The sequence below is a fragment of the Poromitra crassiceps genome (assembly GCF_964638095.1).
Source record: "Poromitra crassiceps genome assembly, chromosome: 10".
Classification (NCBI taxonomy): Eukaryota; Metazoa; Chordata; class Actinopteri; order Beryciformes; family Melamphaidae; genus Poromitra; species Poromitra crassiceps.
In genome coordinates this window covers 19,441,522-19,455,987 of record NC_139631.1, presented here as the reverse complement: position 1 = coordinate 19,455,987, position 14,466 = coordinate 19,441,522, and the positions used below count along the sequence as shown (strand labels likewise).

At 44.1% G+C, this 14,466-nt stretch overlaps 2 protein-coding genes across 3 annotated transcripts in view; both read right to left on the bottom strand.

Moving 5' to 3' along the window:
* Positions 1-2,679, bottom strand: part of kiss1rb (KISS1 receptor b) — a gene marked incomplete at both ends in the record, with an annotated part of 4,624 nt that extends 1,945 nt beyond the window's left edge. The window contains 3 exons of the mRNA XM_083645314.1: positions 1,089-1,224; positions 1,533-1,657; positions 2,460-2,679. Coding sequence (XP_083501440.1) covers positions 1,089-1,224; positions 1,533-1,657; positions 2,460-2,679 — 481 coding nt within the window. The remainder of the gene's footprint in view (positions 1-1,088; positions 1,225-1,532; positions 1,658-2,459) is intronic.
* Positions 2,680-6,819: 4,140 nt separating this feature from the next.
* On the bottom strand, positions 6,820-13,291 carry isca1 (iron-sulfur cluster assembly 1). Of its 2 annotated transcripts, XM_083644925.1 has the most exons (5): positions 13,190-13,277; positions 11,873-11,923; positions 9,644-9,697; positions 8,849-8,954; positions 6,820-7,972 (listed from the first exon to the last, which is right to left on the bottom strand). In XM_083644925.1, exons 2-5 carry the CDS (start codon positions 11,891-11,893, stop codon positions 7,824-7,826), a joined length of 330 nt encoding a protein of 109 aa, XP_083501051.1. In that variant the 5' UTR covers positions 11,894-11,923; positions 13,190-13,277; the 3' UTR covers positions 6,820-7,823. The 2 variants fall into 2 exon arrangements, with proteins under 2 accessions (XP_083501051.1, XP_083501050.1); XM_083644924.1 differs by lacking the exon at positions 11,873-11,923 and having other exon boundaries at positions 13,190-13,291.
* Positions 13,292-14,466: the final 1,175 nt, after the last annotated feature.

The following is a 14,466-nucleotide window of genomic DNA, read 5'->3' as shown; positions in this document are numbered from 1 at the left end:
CACTGGAAGCAGGCTGCGGGTCTAAGCTCTGTGATTGGCTCTGACCATTTCAGTCAGAGCGAAGGGAAATCCCTTTCCACTCCCTGCATGTCACTCTCAAATGCCTCCGCTGCTGTGACACAACAACAACAACAACAACTACTACTACATGCTGATGGCAAGTTTTGATAAAGATTTGGATTGTGCAATAAAGCAGGCCTGCTTGGTACGTTCGGTGGAAATAACAGAGCCTTTTTTCCTGGTATACCAGAGTGAGAGTCAGAGGAGCCAGACTCTCTCCTGCGTTGGTACAGCGCGAAACGGAGATAGTCTGACAATTGGCATTAAAATCATGTTAATCATAATGACCAACCACTAGCAGGGACACCATGACATTACCTCTGACAAGGAGGTTCTGTTTTCGGTGCCGCTTCTCTGTCTGTTTAGCAGGATTACGGAAAAACTACAGGGCTGATTTTCATTACATTACATTGGTAGATGGGTGTAGCATGGGCCAAGGAAGAATCCATTACATTTCGGAGCCGATCCGATCCGATTCAGGTCCTGGAAGGGGGCGGGGCTATGGAAGGCTAAGGATAGGGAGGTCATAGAGAGCCGGGGTTCTAGGGGTGGTTGGCTAGGTGTATCTGAGTGGTGGGAGGGGGCGTGGTCAGGAAAGGGGCAGGGCTAGGGAAAAGGGGCAGTAGCTAGGGATAGGAAGGTCAGAGAGAGTCAGGGGTTCGAGGGGTCGGTAGGGAGTGGCTGGGGGATGTGGGCGTTTCAGGGTTAGGGTTCTGATCCGACTCACACAATTTGCATATCATAGTGGAATGGACTGTTGGCCTTGGCGGTGGTCTGCGCTCCCCAAGTGCACTTATAGTAGTTACCAATGGTATCAATTGCTCCATAGGAGTGCCACAGATTAGCAGATTATAATTATATTGAGCTGTTGCATGACTACCAACAATATGTATTTTTGACACATCCTGGTGATGGTTATTGAAAGTTATCGCATTAGTTATGTCATTACCACTGTCTCATTGCCACTATGTGTGTGTGTGTGTGTGTGTGTGTGTGTGTGTGTGTGTGTGTGTGTGTGTGTGTGTTACCTATCCAGATAGATATGGAGATGGCCAGGGCCATGCGAGGGGTGCGGTGGCGGAGTGACTGCAGAGGGTAGACCGTCACATAGCACCGGTCCACACTCATGGCTGACAGAGTGATACAAGTTGCCTGGGCAGTCACCTGGAACACACACACAGACACACACACACACACACACACACACACACACACGCGCGCACACACACACACACTCTCACATGACTGTCTGACAGAGATGGACTAATGTGTTTCTTGTGCAAACTATGATATTGTGTTACTAGAATCATTTCCAGGCCTATACAAAGAGTTGGTGTGTGTGTGTGTGTGTGTGTGTGTGTGTGTGTGTGTGTGTGTGTGTGTGTGTGTGTGTGTGTGTGCACGCCCGCGCGTGTGCGTGCGCGTGCGTGCGTGCGTGCGTGCGTGTGGGCATGCAAATGCTATCATCTCACTTGCTGAAGGTAGTTCACCAGTCGGCACATAAAGTCTCCAAAGAGCCAGCTGGGCAGAGGGTAGAGCGTGGCTGTGAAGGGCACACAGCACACCAGAAACAGGATGTCGGTAGTAGCCAGGTTTACTGCAAGAGAACAGATGCCTAGAGTAATTATACTAATTAATAATTAGAGAGTAGTTCCTAAACACAGAGACACACTGCAATTCCACATGTAGGCTACATCTTTTTTTTGTGATGAGTTAATATTAGATTTGAAAGGGGCAAATATCTGCAGGATTACACGGTCGATGACTCAACCAGGGTTTCCTCTACATTTTAGCAGTGGCGGCCCCCCGCTGGTCAATCTTGGCCCCCTCTGCTTCAAAATAATATAAATGTCATGACAAATGTCATGAAGTCAGGGCAGCTACTTTAAAGAATCTAAAATATAAGATAGCTTTGATTTTTTGACTTTTGTGGTCATTTGTGTTATTTTATTAGTTTTGTTGTCTTTACTATTATTCTAAATGGTAAAAAAAAAAAAAAAAAAAAAATGGTGTCAAACCTTTTGACTCTAGTGTATATGCAAAGGAGAGTATTTAAGTACAACTGAAATTACATTTAGTTTTTGGGAGACCTAGCCAACATTACATTAAATAACATTACTTTTATAGAGAAATAAATGGTGCAAAGCACACTGTTATAGAAGAGTAATCTCTGCAGTCCTCTGACCACTGGCATAGTACATGCGCACAACCCAGGTACAGACTCAAAGGTGCCCAAAGAAGAGCTGAACTTGACATGTCTAAGATGCCACAGAAGAAGAGCTGAACTTGATGTGTCTAAGATGCCACAGAAGAAGAGCTGAACTTGATGTGTCTAAGTTACCACAGAAGAAGAGCTGAACTTGACGTGTCTAAGTTGCCACAGGAATGAGAAATGTTACCTATGTAAAAGTTGGTGACGGTCTTCATCTGCTGGTGCTTGGTGATCACATGGATGACCAGCGAGTTCCCCAGCAGGCCGACCAGCATGATGAGGCCGAAGAAGGTGGGCACCAGCCAGGCATCCAGCAGCACCGGAGGCCCCTGGACCTCCAGACCCACTGACTGGTTGCAGACAGACCCACAGTCTGGAAGGGGATTGGCTGGCGAGGTCGCCGTCATCGTGACAAATCAGGGTCACCTTGTCTAGTCCTGCAGCATATGGTTCTGTGACACAGATCTTAAAGAGGTAGTACTTCAGACAATGTTAATACAGTATGGTCAGAAAATGCTACATCTATGCATGTAATCTCAGTGGTTCTCAAAGTGGGGTCCGGGGCCCGCCAGGGGTCCTTGAGGGGGTTAATAACACAATGAAAATGTATGGCTATTTTGGTCATGGGTTTCATACACTTGTTATAAATCATCTAAAAGTGTGACGACCGTCCCACTCTCCTGGCCCTGTCTTGCAGGAGCCTGGTGTTGGGGTCGTTAGGCTGATTGGGTACACCTGGGCCCGGTGCACTCATTGGGCTTAAGAAGATCCAGACCATGCACCTTTTGCACAGCAGCCATTTTGTGTCTAAAAGGCAGGGTAAACACATGCGCAACCAAAACATTAATGAGGGCTGCAGCACTGCAACAAGTTGGAAACCCTCAATGTTTTGGTTGGACCTGTGTTTACCCTGCCTTTGAGACACAAAATGGCTGCTGTGAAAAAGGGTAATTTCAGTCTCTCCCTCCTCACCTTTTGTTCTGTTATTTGTTTAATGTAGTTTGTGTTGTCTAGTTATTTTCCCATAGTTAATTATTGACATAACTTTTACTTTGGTGTATGACTACCCTCATCTATCTATCTATCTATCTATCTATCTATCTATCTATCTATCTATCTGTCTGTCTGTCCAACTATTTATTATCTATCGATCTAGCTATCCTGACAATTCCTAATAAGAGAAACAAAAACAAAATTTTGATTCAGTCAATGCACGTAATTATTTTCATATTTTTTGCATTTTAGCCTTAGTGCACATTATTATTGCAATTATTCAACTTAATTTGGCTTTAATCACATTTGATCAATCAAAAACACATTGCTTTACTTGAGCAAGTCAAAAAGACAGGAAACCGAGTACATCATCAAAGCTTTGCTGTTTTCTTTGAATTTGTCCCCATCAAAGATAATAAGCTTCAGTTACCTGTTTGTTTTTGTCCCTGCAGTGTTCTTCTCTCTGCTCTTGAGACAAATGTCCGTCCCGTGTTGGTCAGTGGTCCAGACAGACTGCTGCTCTGTCTCTGCTGCTCTGAGCTGAAAGCTGTTATAGACCATCACAGCTCAGGTAGGGGGGGGGGGGGGGGGTGGTATAACCACCAAGTGGTTTCTGCTATTTACTGTGTGTGTGTGTGTGTGTGTGTGTGTGTGTGTGTGTGTGTGTGTGTGTGTGTGTGTATGTGTGTGTCTGTGTGTGAGGGAGAGAGAGAAAGAGAAAGAGAGGGGGGAAGACTAATGATCCTCATCATCTGCTGTAATTTACCAGGACTCAGTGTGATTGAAGTGCAGCTGGCTTGAGGTTCACTCCAGCAGACTGGGAAGAGAGAGGGGCTGAATTGGTAAACATGGAGGATGATGAGGGTCATGGTGACAGCACAGCGTGACCTCTCTCCAGTCTCCACTTCTGGCAGTACCAAACCATTCCTAAGGCTGTCATTACATCCTTTATTGCCATGGCTACAAAGCTACATGTAGCAAACCTTGCCAGTTGTTGCACAGCTTGACGCAAGTGGAGCGCTTGAGGATGAGGGAGTTGTTTGTTTCTCTTTTACAAAAGAGAATCAACAATAATCATCAAAATGATAACTAGGCAGGATTTTAACTGTTCATATTGTATAGAAAATTGAAAAAGAAATGTAAACCATCTGTGCTTTTGGGAAAAGCACATATGCACAAGTCGGCCCAAGCACAAATTGGGCCGAGGGTTCAAATCTCACCCGGAACAAGTCTTGAATTTATTAGTCTCACTTGCCAGACTTTTCCAGCAAAGATTAATTTATTTGTTAGGTATTAGAGAAAGAAAAAACATCGCATGGATGCATAACTGGGACGTATCCTCAGTGATGTACCCTGGGGTCATAGGATGTTTCGGGTCTCGCAACATCATACACCCTCGCCCAGGTGACCCAGCCGGGGCTGGCCAAGCCCCAACTTACGTCCCAGTAGCTACCCACGGTCAGCCCTATAGGGAGGGTCGAAGGTGGTCATGCGGTCAGGGCCACTCAATCCGCTGCTCCGGAACTACTCTGCCGGGACCGGGGGAGGGAGAGAGCTCTGGTACGTAGAGGGACCGAGCTCTGTGGGTTGCCACCCGGCCGGGTTCCTCCCTCGTCTCACCAGGTCTACGACCTGTGCGCTGCACCAGACTCCCCCGCTCCAAACATCTCATTCCGAGGTGATGGTATCTTAGTGGACACCATGCAGTACCAGTACTTGGTGGTACTGCAGTCTCCACTTGCGGCTTGAATGGCCCTCCTAAAAGGCCTCTCGTGGGTTTTTGGGCTTCTTCCTCACGGAAGACGCAGGCTGGGGAGCTAACCCATACTGCTACCCGGGTGCCGTCCCTGTTCCGGCTGTCAACTGACTCTCCAGTAGTCACCAGTCTTTCCTGGTTGTCACATAGTCTATTCCTATGAGTCACTGGCTAGGCCAGGCTAACTAATAAAGAAAGAAAAAACATCGCATGGATGCATAACTGGGACGTATCCTCAGTGATGTACCCTGGGGTCATAGGATGTTTCGGGTCTCGCAACATCATACACCCTCGCCCAGGTGACCCAGCCGGGGCTGGCCAAGCCCCAACTTACGTCCCAGTAGCTACCCACGGTCAGCCCTATAGGGAGGGTCGAAGGTGGTCATGCGGTCAGGGCCACTCAATCCGCTGCTCCGGAACTACTCTGCCGGGACCGGGGGAGGGAGAGAGCTCTGGTACGTAGAGGGACCGAGCTCTGTGGGTTGCCACCCGGCCGGGTTCCTCCCTCGTCTCACCAGGTCTACGACCTGTGCGCTGCAGGTCATAGTATAGTATAGATGTTTGACTTTATATTAGGGTACACAAAAAGAGTAACTAATGGAAAGGTAATAATTAAGTAATGATTAACCACAAACTGACCATTAACTAACAATTAACTAATGAGTAATTACTCTACTAAGGAACTGACAACTAATCATTAACTAATGATTAACTACTATACTCACAATGTGACTTTAACTAATCAATAATTACTATACTCAGAACTGACTTTAACTAATCATTAATGATTAACTAATGCTTAACTATACTCAGAACTGACTTTAACTAATCATTAACTAATGCTTAACTACTACTATACTCAGAACTGACTTTAACTAATCATTAAAGGCCATTAGCTAACCATTAACTAAAAGTTAGTTTCTCATTAGTTTACTAGTAACTACTATATTATTTGTGTACCTTATTGTAAAGTGTTACCATGTCTTTGTGCCGGTGTCACTGTCAGGCTGACAGTCTGTGTTTGTGCCGGTGCCACAGTCAGCTTGACGGTCTGTCTGCATAATTAAAAAAAACTTATGAGTTGATGCCAAGGACATTCACACTGTATATATCAGACTAGTTCCTATTTTCATACCAGTCAAAACACGTCTCTCCTTTTGATTTTCCATTATCCAAAAGACCTTGAAAATCAAGTGAAGCGGGGAAGGGTGATGCAATAAATAAAGTAAATAAATCCCAAATTCTCCTGGGTCAATCTCAAAGACTCAAACAAACCTGAGGCAAAAGTCAAAACAGCTGAGAACTCGATATGACCTCATGTAGGGTTCGAGTCCCTCGAGGTGCTGGGTATGAAGAACTAAAACCTGAGATTCACAACAGGGTAGAAAGAAAATGAGCAAGTCCTGGCCATTATGTGCTAGCAGCCACATTAACTCTATCTCATTGACAGTTAGATTTCATTATGATGTAATAGTCACCCTGTAGTGGTACCAGTTATATTATAAAGGAAAACAAGTGTAACTAAACAATGTATTGTTGACACACACACACACACCCACACACCCTCAACAATTGTACTTAATTACTCTTTTCTGTACACACTTTCAAGATTCAAGATCTTGAATCTTGAAACTCTACTATAAAGCAAACTAATTTTGCCAAATGCAGACAAGTGGGCTACATGCCTACATCCAAATAGGATATAATTAATTTTCTGTTGTTCTAGCCTAGTGTTTTCACATTTCCACCCATGGACACAAATCAGTGGTCACTCATACTGTAGCTTCAAATTGCTTGATCAAGCTATTTATTCTAGATGTCATATTATCTGTACACAGACATATTGCACAAGTTACAAATCTGGACACAGTCTATACAAACAAACAGTCATTTTCTGGCTTTGACTGAGCAAAAAGAAACAAACAAACCTCATATATACTTACTATATGTGAGGGATACAAGTTTTGTGCGTTATGCTGCGGTTTAAGGGAGATTTACATTCTTTAAATACACACACACACATATATACGCTTTCCTTTTCAAACAAAGAATATACAAACTGCTAAAACCAGTTTCAAGACACTCAGGAACTCTTGCACTTTTGCACACTGCTGGTACGTGACACTGTATAATGGGACATTGTAATGTGTGGTTTTACAAACAGTTGATGACGTTGATCAGAACATCTTTGGATTTTGGTGGATAGATGCAAACATAAAAACACAAAATACTTAATACATGTTTCACTCGCTTAGCTTTTCCCACTTCAGCTTGATCAAGACTCAGCTTCAGGGGGCCTCAACTTTGGCCATTTTATACTACTTCATCATGGTTTGATATGAAGTAAATTCTCTAAATAGTGGCCATATTTGTCGCATGGTAGCTATTTACTAAATTAAAAACACTAAGCAAAACTAACCGAGGTCCTTCTAAGGTCCAGGATCAGGTTTATGTGTTTAGATGCGGAACACTAGAGGATGTCAGCCATTTGGGCTGCAAGAAAAAGCACTTCAGACACGTTTGGGTAGGAAGCTGAAAATGATTGCGGTGAGGTGATGCGGAGTATTAAAGAAGGTAGTAAAAGCCCTCCTCTAAGCGTGAGCATGCTTACTTGGGCATTGTGAGTTGTGAGTTATGTGTAGTTTGCAGGAAGAGCAACAGTAGGAGCACAGGCACGTCCACATCCCAGAGAATTCCTCATGTCCGAATCCCTCATCAACATGCAGTCTTTATTCGTGGGCATCAGGGAAGAGACGGGGTTTGGACCAGGGAGGGTGCAGGAGGACAGAGGCTCTGCAATACTCAGATATTGAAGCTCTCTCCACAACCACACGTGCCCTTGATGTTGGGATTGTTGAAGACAAATTCGCTGGACAGTTTTGAGTCCACATAGTCCATCTCAGTTCCGAGAAGGGTTAGCTGAGCCTTCTTCTCAATGAACACTCTCACACCTGCAAGAGAGTCACCATAGCAGTGTTGTCACTACATGGGCATCATGTTGACCTTCGCATCAATATTCAGCCCAAGTATTGGAACTTCAAGTCTAAATCACAACTCAAAGTTAAAATTAGATTAAAAAAAAAAGATCAATAACACAATGTATTTACAATTAGTTACATTTTTCAAAATGCAATTATCAAACTTTTTTTTTTCTGATTTCCCCCCATTTTCTCCCCAATTGTACTTGGCCAATTTCCCCCCTGCTGCCCTGGTCGATGCTGCACCCTGTGCCGATCTGGAGAGAGCCGTAGACTAGCACCATGCTTCCTTTGACACGTGCAGTTGCCAGCCGCTTCTTTTCACCTGACAGCGGGGAGCTTCACCGGCAGGACGTAGCACAGGCACCCTGACCGACCAGAGGAGGCACTAGTGCAGCGACCAGGACACATACCCCGAAACCGGCTTCCCACCCACAGACACAGCCAATCGTGCCTGTATGGATGCCCGACCAAGCCGGAGGTAACACGGGGGCGTGAACCTGCGACCCTCGTGTTGGTAGGCAGGGAATCTACCGCTACACTACCCGGACGCCCATCAAACATTTTTTCTATCAAAAAACATTTAAGATACTTGAGGGAAAGTCTGATATAAGGACAAACTGCTGCACTTAAGATTTCACCACTGCTCACCTAGCAGAAACGGCACACATCACAACAGAGAGGGAAGAAGCTACTACAGACAGTATTAGCATCAGCATTAATACTCAGTGCAACAATAAACTTAAAACCATTAAACCAAATACTTGCTGCTAAGCTTTCCATGATCAACTACATCAACATGAAGTTGTAATTCTGATGTAGGACCTTTCTTATATTGGCATGACTCACCATCCTGCAGCACTTCCTCGTCAGCTGTGCCCTTCTCCTTGGTGTAGTCCAGTGTGTACGTCAGACCATTGCAACCGCGCGTCCTCACCCCCACCTTCATACCAATCTGGACAGTCAGAGACATGCTAGCATTTAGTCCAACTCATCCTTTACCCACCAGAGTTACAGTTTTATTCGTTTTGCCATAATATACAAGCAAGAGAGGTGGGAAATGCAGTGGAGAAAGATGAGTTAGAGGTGAATTTCTTCAGTCACTTTCACATGGTATTCCCCACAGTTTACTGGACCACAGCCAGCCGGGAAGCCTCATAATGACACTGAACTAATCTCTCGAGAGACAGATCAGAGCTTATATTCACAAAATATATTACCTCTATAAATCTTATTCACTAATTAAGCAATAAGCCCCAAGAGGCTGTGGTTCGCAGTGATCTGACACTAAGGCATGCAAACACCTCTTAGCTGTTGTAAGATCACTGTCAATCACAGTCTCACAGGGCTTATAAAAATGCAACATCGATAACAAATAATCGCCCTTCCACCAACCAATGTAGTCCTTCAAGCCCCCCTCCAGTCAGCTCAACGTTCGCGCGTTATCAGATACGCCCGGAAAAAGCAGCGCAAGTTACTGTATGCCCTAAACAGTATTCCCTCCGTACTAGCTTAGCTGCAGGGATAACGTTAGCCGCATTATTGCTGAGATATCAACAAATCAACAATTACACATTAAGCGCAGGGATGACTGAGGGCAGCTTGAAGTTTTATTAAGGAATATTGGCTGGATTAATCACTCACATATTCAGGCTTATCATACAGCAGCGTCCTGATCCTGTTCACAGCTGCTGGAGTCTGAAGAGAAAGGTGTAGGAAGAGGAAAAAAAAAAGTTAACACTCACACACCAAGAGCCAGGATGCTTAACATGATCATGATATATACACAATAACAAGAGTATATGCAGGAATCCTGAAGTTAAATTCAATACCTTTCAAGGCCTGTTTTAAGACCTTTTCAATATATTTTAAGACCTCACCGCCACTTTCATCACATCAGCAATAGGGGTGTAAAGTTTCATCATGATACGATTTTATATAGATTATTTGGACAATAATACAATATTGGCTGATATCACAAAGTCTGCCACAATATGATTTTGATTAAAATCTGGCGTCTGCGATCGATATGAGACAATATCATAAGCTCATTTAACACAATGCTAAATTGATTTATCAACTTTGAATACTTTTCAAGATCCCGCAGATACCCTGAATAAGGCTGTGTCTGGCTGACTTCTCAAATCAATGACGGAACAGCCCTAAGCTTCCTGGTAGATAATATCAATAAAGTTTTGGTTGAGCCATTGATCACATTCCAAGACAGAATCACAGACAATAACTTTTCAAGTGTTTTCTGAAAATCACATACAAACAAATGCATTTACGCTTCAAAAGTCATAACAGTGTTCTTTTTGTGAAGATTATCTTGCTGAACACAAACTTTGCTGTTTTATAAACTTTTGTTAACCACAGACCTTATGCCATGCATTTAACTGAAACTCCCATATATAAATGCCATTGCCTTTTCCACCTATGAACCAGCAGTGCAGGGACTTCTGGGTAAGCCTACAAAAATATGTCCTGACTCATCCCTGCGGTACTCTATTACCTGTGCTAGATACAGTAAAGCATTAAGGGTGCTTTCTCACTGGCACCCCGGTACCGTTCCCGAGCACACTTGTCCCCAAATTGACCCCAGTCGCAACGTTTGATGAGTTTGAACGTTGCATTCTGCGCCCGGGCGCGCTACGGGGAACCGTGACAGGATCCCCTTGAAAACGTGGTCCGGGCGTGCCCAGGAATGGAACACTTGCGAATGTGAACGGCAACCGTTCCGAACCACATAGACAACACACGGGCGAGGATACACTCCAGGGCGTAGGTGATGACGCAAGTGCACTCTGTTCCGTTCCCGAGTGCAGAAGAAATATTGTAATGTGAAAGCTGACCAGTGGGGGAGAGGGGAGGAGGGGTAATCGTGCCCGGGCGTGGAACGGAACGAAAGCAATCGTTCCCAGTGAGAAAGCACCCTAAATCACCGCTGTGGAGGCTGATAGTTCAGGAGTTCAACAGGTCTGAAATCAGAAGGTACCTATGTTGTGCAGTTCTGTGGTTCCTATTGTACTTGGTTAGAGGGAGCGTAGAAATTGGACAGTCATGATGTTGTAGAGGCATTTAGGAGGCTGATTTAAATTACAGCAGCCAGGCTGGAATTAATCCCTTATGTGATCATCCGCATGTGTGCATCTGTGCTTGCTTACGCTAAATGTAGGCTACATCCCAATATTCAAAAACCTCTGGCATGGTTTTGTTATAAATTGTTAGTGTAAACAGTGAATCAAGCTCTTTTAAGACATCAAAGCTACACTTGGGGGTCCTTAGGGATGGGCATTTCATTTTTTCTCCTCTTTCTCCACTAACCTTTATTTCCACATGCAATCATATTGAAGTTGGGGCGTCCGGGTAGTGTAGCGGTAGATTCCCTGCCTACCAACGCGAGGGGCGCAGGTTCGCATCCTCGTGTTACCTCCGGCTTGGTCGGGCGTCCATACAGGCATGATTGCCTGGTGTGTGCGGGAGGGAAGCCGGATTGAGGGTATTTGTCCTGTTCACTGCAATAGCACCTCCTCTGATCGGTCAGGGCGCCTGTTCTGGGTGGAAGGGAACTGGTGGGAATAGCGTCATCCTCCCACGTGCTACGTCCTACCGGTGAAGCGGCTGGCTACTGTGCATGTCGCGGAGGAAGCATGGTGCTACTCTCGGCTCTCACCAGATCGGCAGAGGATGGAGCAGCGACCAAGGCAGCAGGGGGGGAAATTGGCCAAGTACAATTGTGAAGAAAATATTGGGGAAAATCGGGAAAAAAGTGAACATACAAACGTGATACATCACGTGTAAGCATCACATTGACCCATCTTATTCAGGTTAGACGCATCACAAACATAGGCACCAAATTAACCTCATACTAACCAATATGCAATCACCAATCATGTTTAATCATACTCTTTTTCTTTCATATGCCTGTTGGGAAACTCAAAGAAGGGAGAGTCAGGGCTATCAACATGCAAGCACCTATAAGAGAGTTTCAACTTCACATGTCATACAATTCTAATTGACCATTGTTTATTTCCTGTTGCAGTGTTTGCTAATACAATAGGTGACAGGAAATGTGTTTGGGTCCAAACTGTTCTAGCAACAATTCGGTGAAACATCTGTATCGTTGTATGGCTCAAATTACATGTAGACCCTATCATCCCAATGTGCGAATATCTGCAGCTCTGCCTTGGGTTTGGGGATGGCCCATAGATATGGCCTGACACTTCACGGTTTATATCATGTAACATTATTGCACCCATCAGTCATGGACACCAGCCACGACATCTACAATACAAGGCTCAGGGATACATACAAATAAGAAAAACAAAAAATACAATACAATAAAGGCACTTCATGAGGTCACATAAGTTGTATATAGCAACACAGTTCGAATTGCTTTGGGGTTCTTTGAGTATTTGATGGAGTCCATATATTCACTGAGATCCTTTTTAAACACAGGAAAGAATGGTTTAGAACCATTGAATGTCCACTTGTGGATGTGGTATTTAGCAAGTAAAAACAAAAGATTAATTTAAAAAAAATCCTGTTAAAAACAAAATCTGATATGAGATAGAGTTGGATGAACTTCAGAATGTATCACGGACTAAAATTTCACTGTATAAGAACAATTCCAAAACAGATGGGTACATTTAAATCAGAATGTAAGGACGGTGTTATCTTTGGGTCTTTTATATGGTCTTTAGTAAAATGTAAAAAAAAAAAAAAACACACCAGACACGACATTATCTAACAACAGTAACGTTACTGTCAGAAAAGCTAGTCACCCTGATCTAACGTTATACTACCCTTTTTATGATCCACCCATAACTAGCCGATGGCTAACGTTACGCAATACGCAAACAGAAAGCTACCTGATAGTAGCATGAGTGCTCGCAGATAGTAGCGTAACGTTATTTATATTCAATGTAACATGACCGAACGACATGTAAATTAGCAAATGCAGAAGTCGTTTGATGTGACAATTAGCGTTACATTTAACGTTACTGAGATGACGACCAAGGCCATCATCAGGCTAACGACCGTTATATCATTACCAAGAGCAGTTAGCTAACTTTGCTACGCTTTACGTTCACTTGCATAACATCCGGTAATGGATGAAAATGTTAAAGTCACGTAGCGACTGGCGAAACTGCATTTTAAGTACGTTCACAATTACGACTAACAACTTACCAGTGTCAAAGCAGCTCTAGTTGCCAATATCTTTCGTTTACTGACCGCTCGGACGGTCGCTCGCATCAAGGAGGCAGACATGTCTCCAGAAGCTACTTGACGTTAGCAACTTAGCATAAAATCATAACATTGAACTGCGCAAGTGCGTAATGATGCAGCCAACCCAGAGCAATCTATTAAGAGAGTGGCGCCAGCGGAGGTCCAAAATAGCAAGGACGTTTAAAAACATAAAATAAAGGATAAAGCTGATAATATACAATTTGATTATTTAAACGTCTGTCCCTTTCTAAGTACATCACAAACGGTCCATTTTGCTGCAACTCGACAGTCCAGATAACTTTACTTCCTGGAACTTTTGTGAGGTCTTATGCTGCCTTCCAGACATGGACAGTACCAGACACCTGGGACGTGGGTGTTTCCCAGTGGAAAAGTCCCACCCCCCACCTTCAAAGCATTCCAGAGCACAAAGGCAAAACGCAACCAAGAAACATGGCGGACCGCGACAAACTTTTTTTTGTTTGGCAAATAGCAAGACAGCTTAACAACGAGTAGAGCACCATCCTTACATATTTAAATGAAAATGAGGAGCAGCAATGACACATAATGTAACAGACTCTATTATACATTTTATTAAGGCACTTAATACTTTGGACTACATACTCCATGTTGCGGCCATTGTTGTGTGACGTCAGACAACTGGTTCCCAGCCTAGTGGGGGTAGATTTTTTTCTCCCAGTTTTCAAGTGGGAGCTCCCACTTTGAGTGCCGTTCCAGCGCACTTTTCCTAATAGGAGGCCAGAAAATCTGAAGGTCCCAGTTGTCTGGAAGGCAGCAGCTAGTGTCCTCTAGTAAGAGAGTGGCGTCAGCGGAGGACCCAAATGCGACTCATTAGCCAATGAACAGCCAGGAATGGGTCTCGCGCTACTTTTGCATGCGAAAATAAAGCCGATAATCTACAATTTTATTCATTTCAAGGGATGAAAAACCCTTTCAAAGTACAACACTGTCTATTTTGTTGCAACTCGACAGTGCTGCTTTTTTTACTCAAGAGTTCCACTTTCTACTTCCTGGAAAAAAACTGGTCCATTGGAGTGAATGGAGATGTCGGAACTCTTCTATTATCTGGCTCTGGTCTTAGCCAACCCAGAGGTGCCCCTCACTGCAGTGTGCAGAAGCTCAATTGACCCAGGCAGGGCAAACTGTGTGACCAACCAGTGCTAATAGTCTGTCTGCGGTAAAAAAAAAAAAAACTGTAGCCAAAGCCACTGATGGATCAA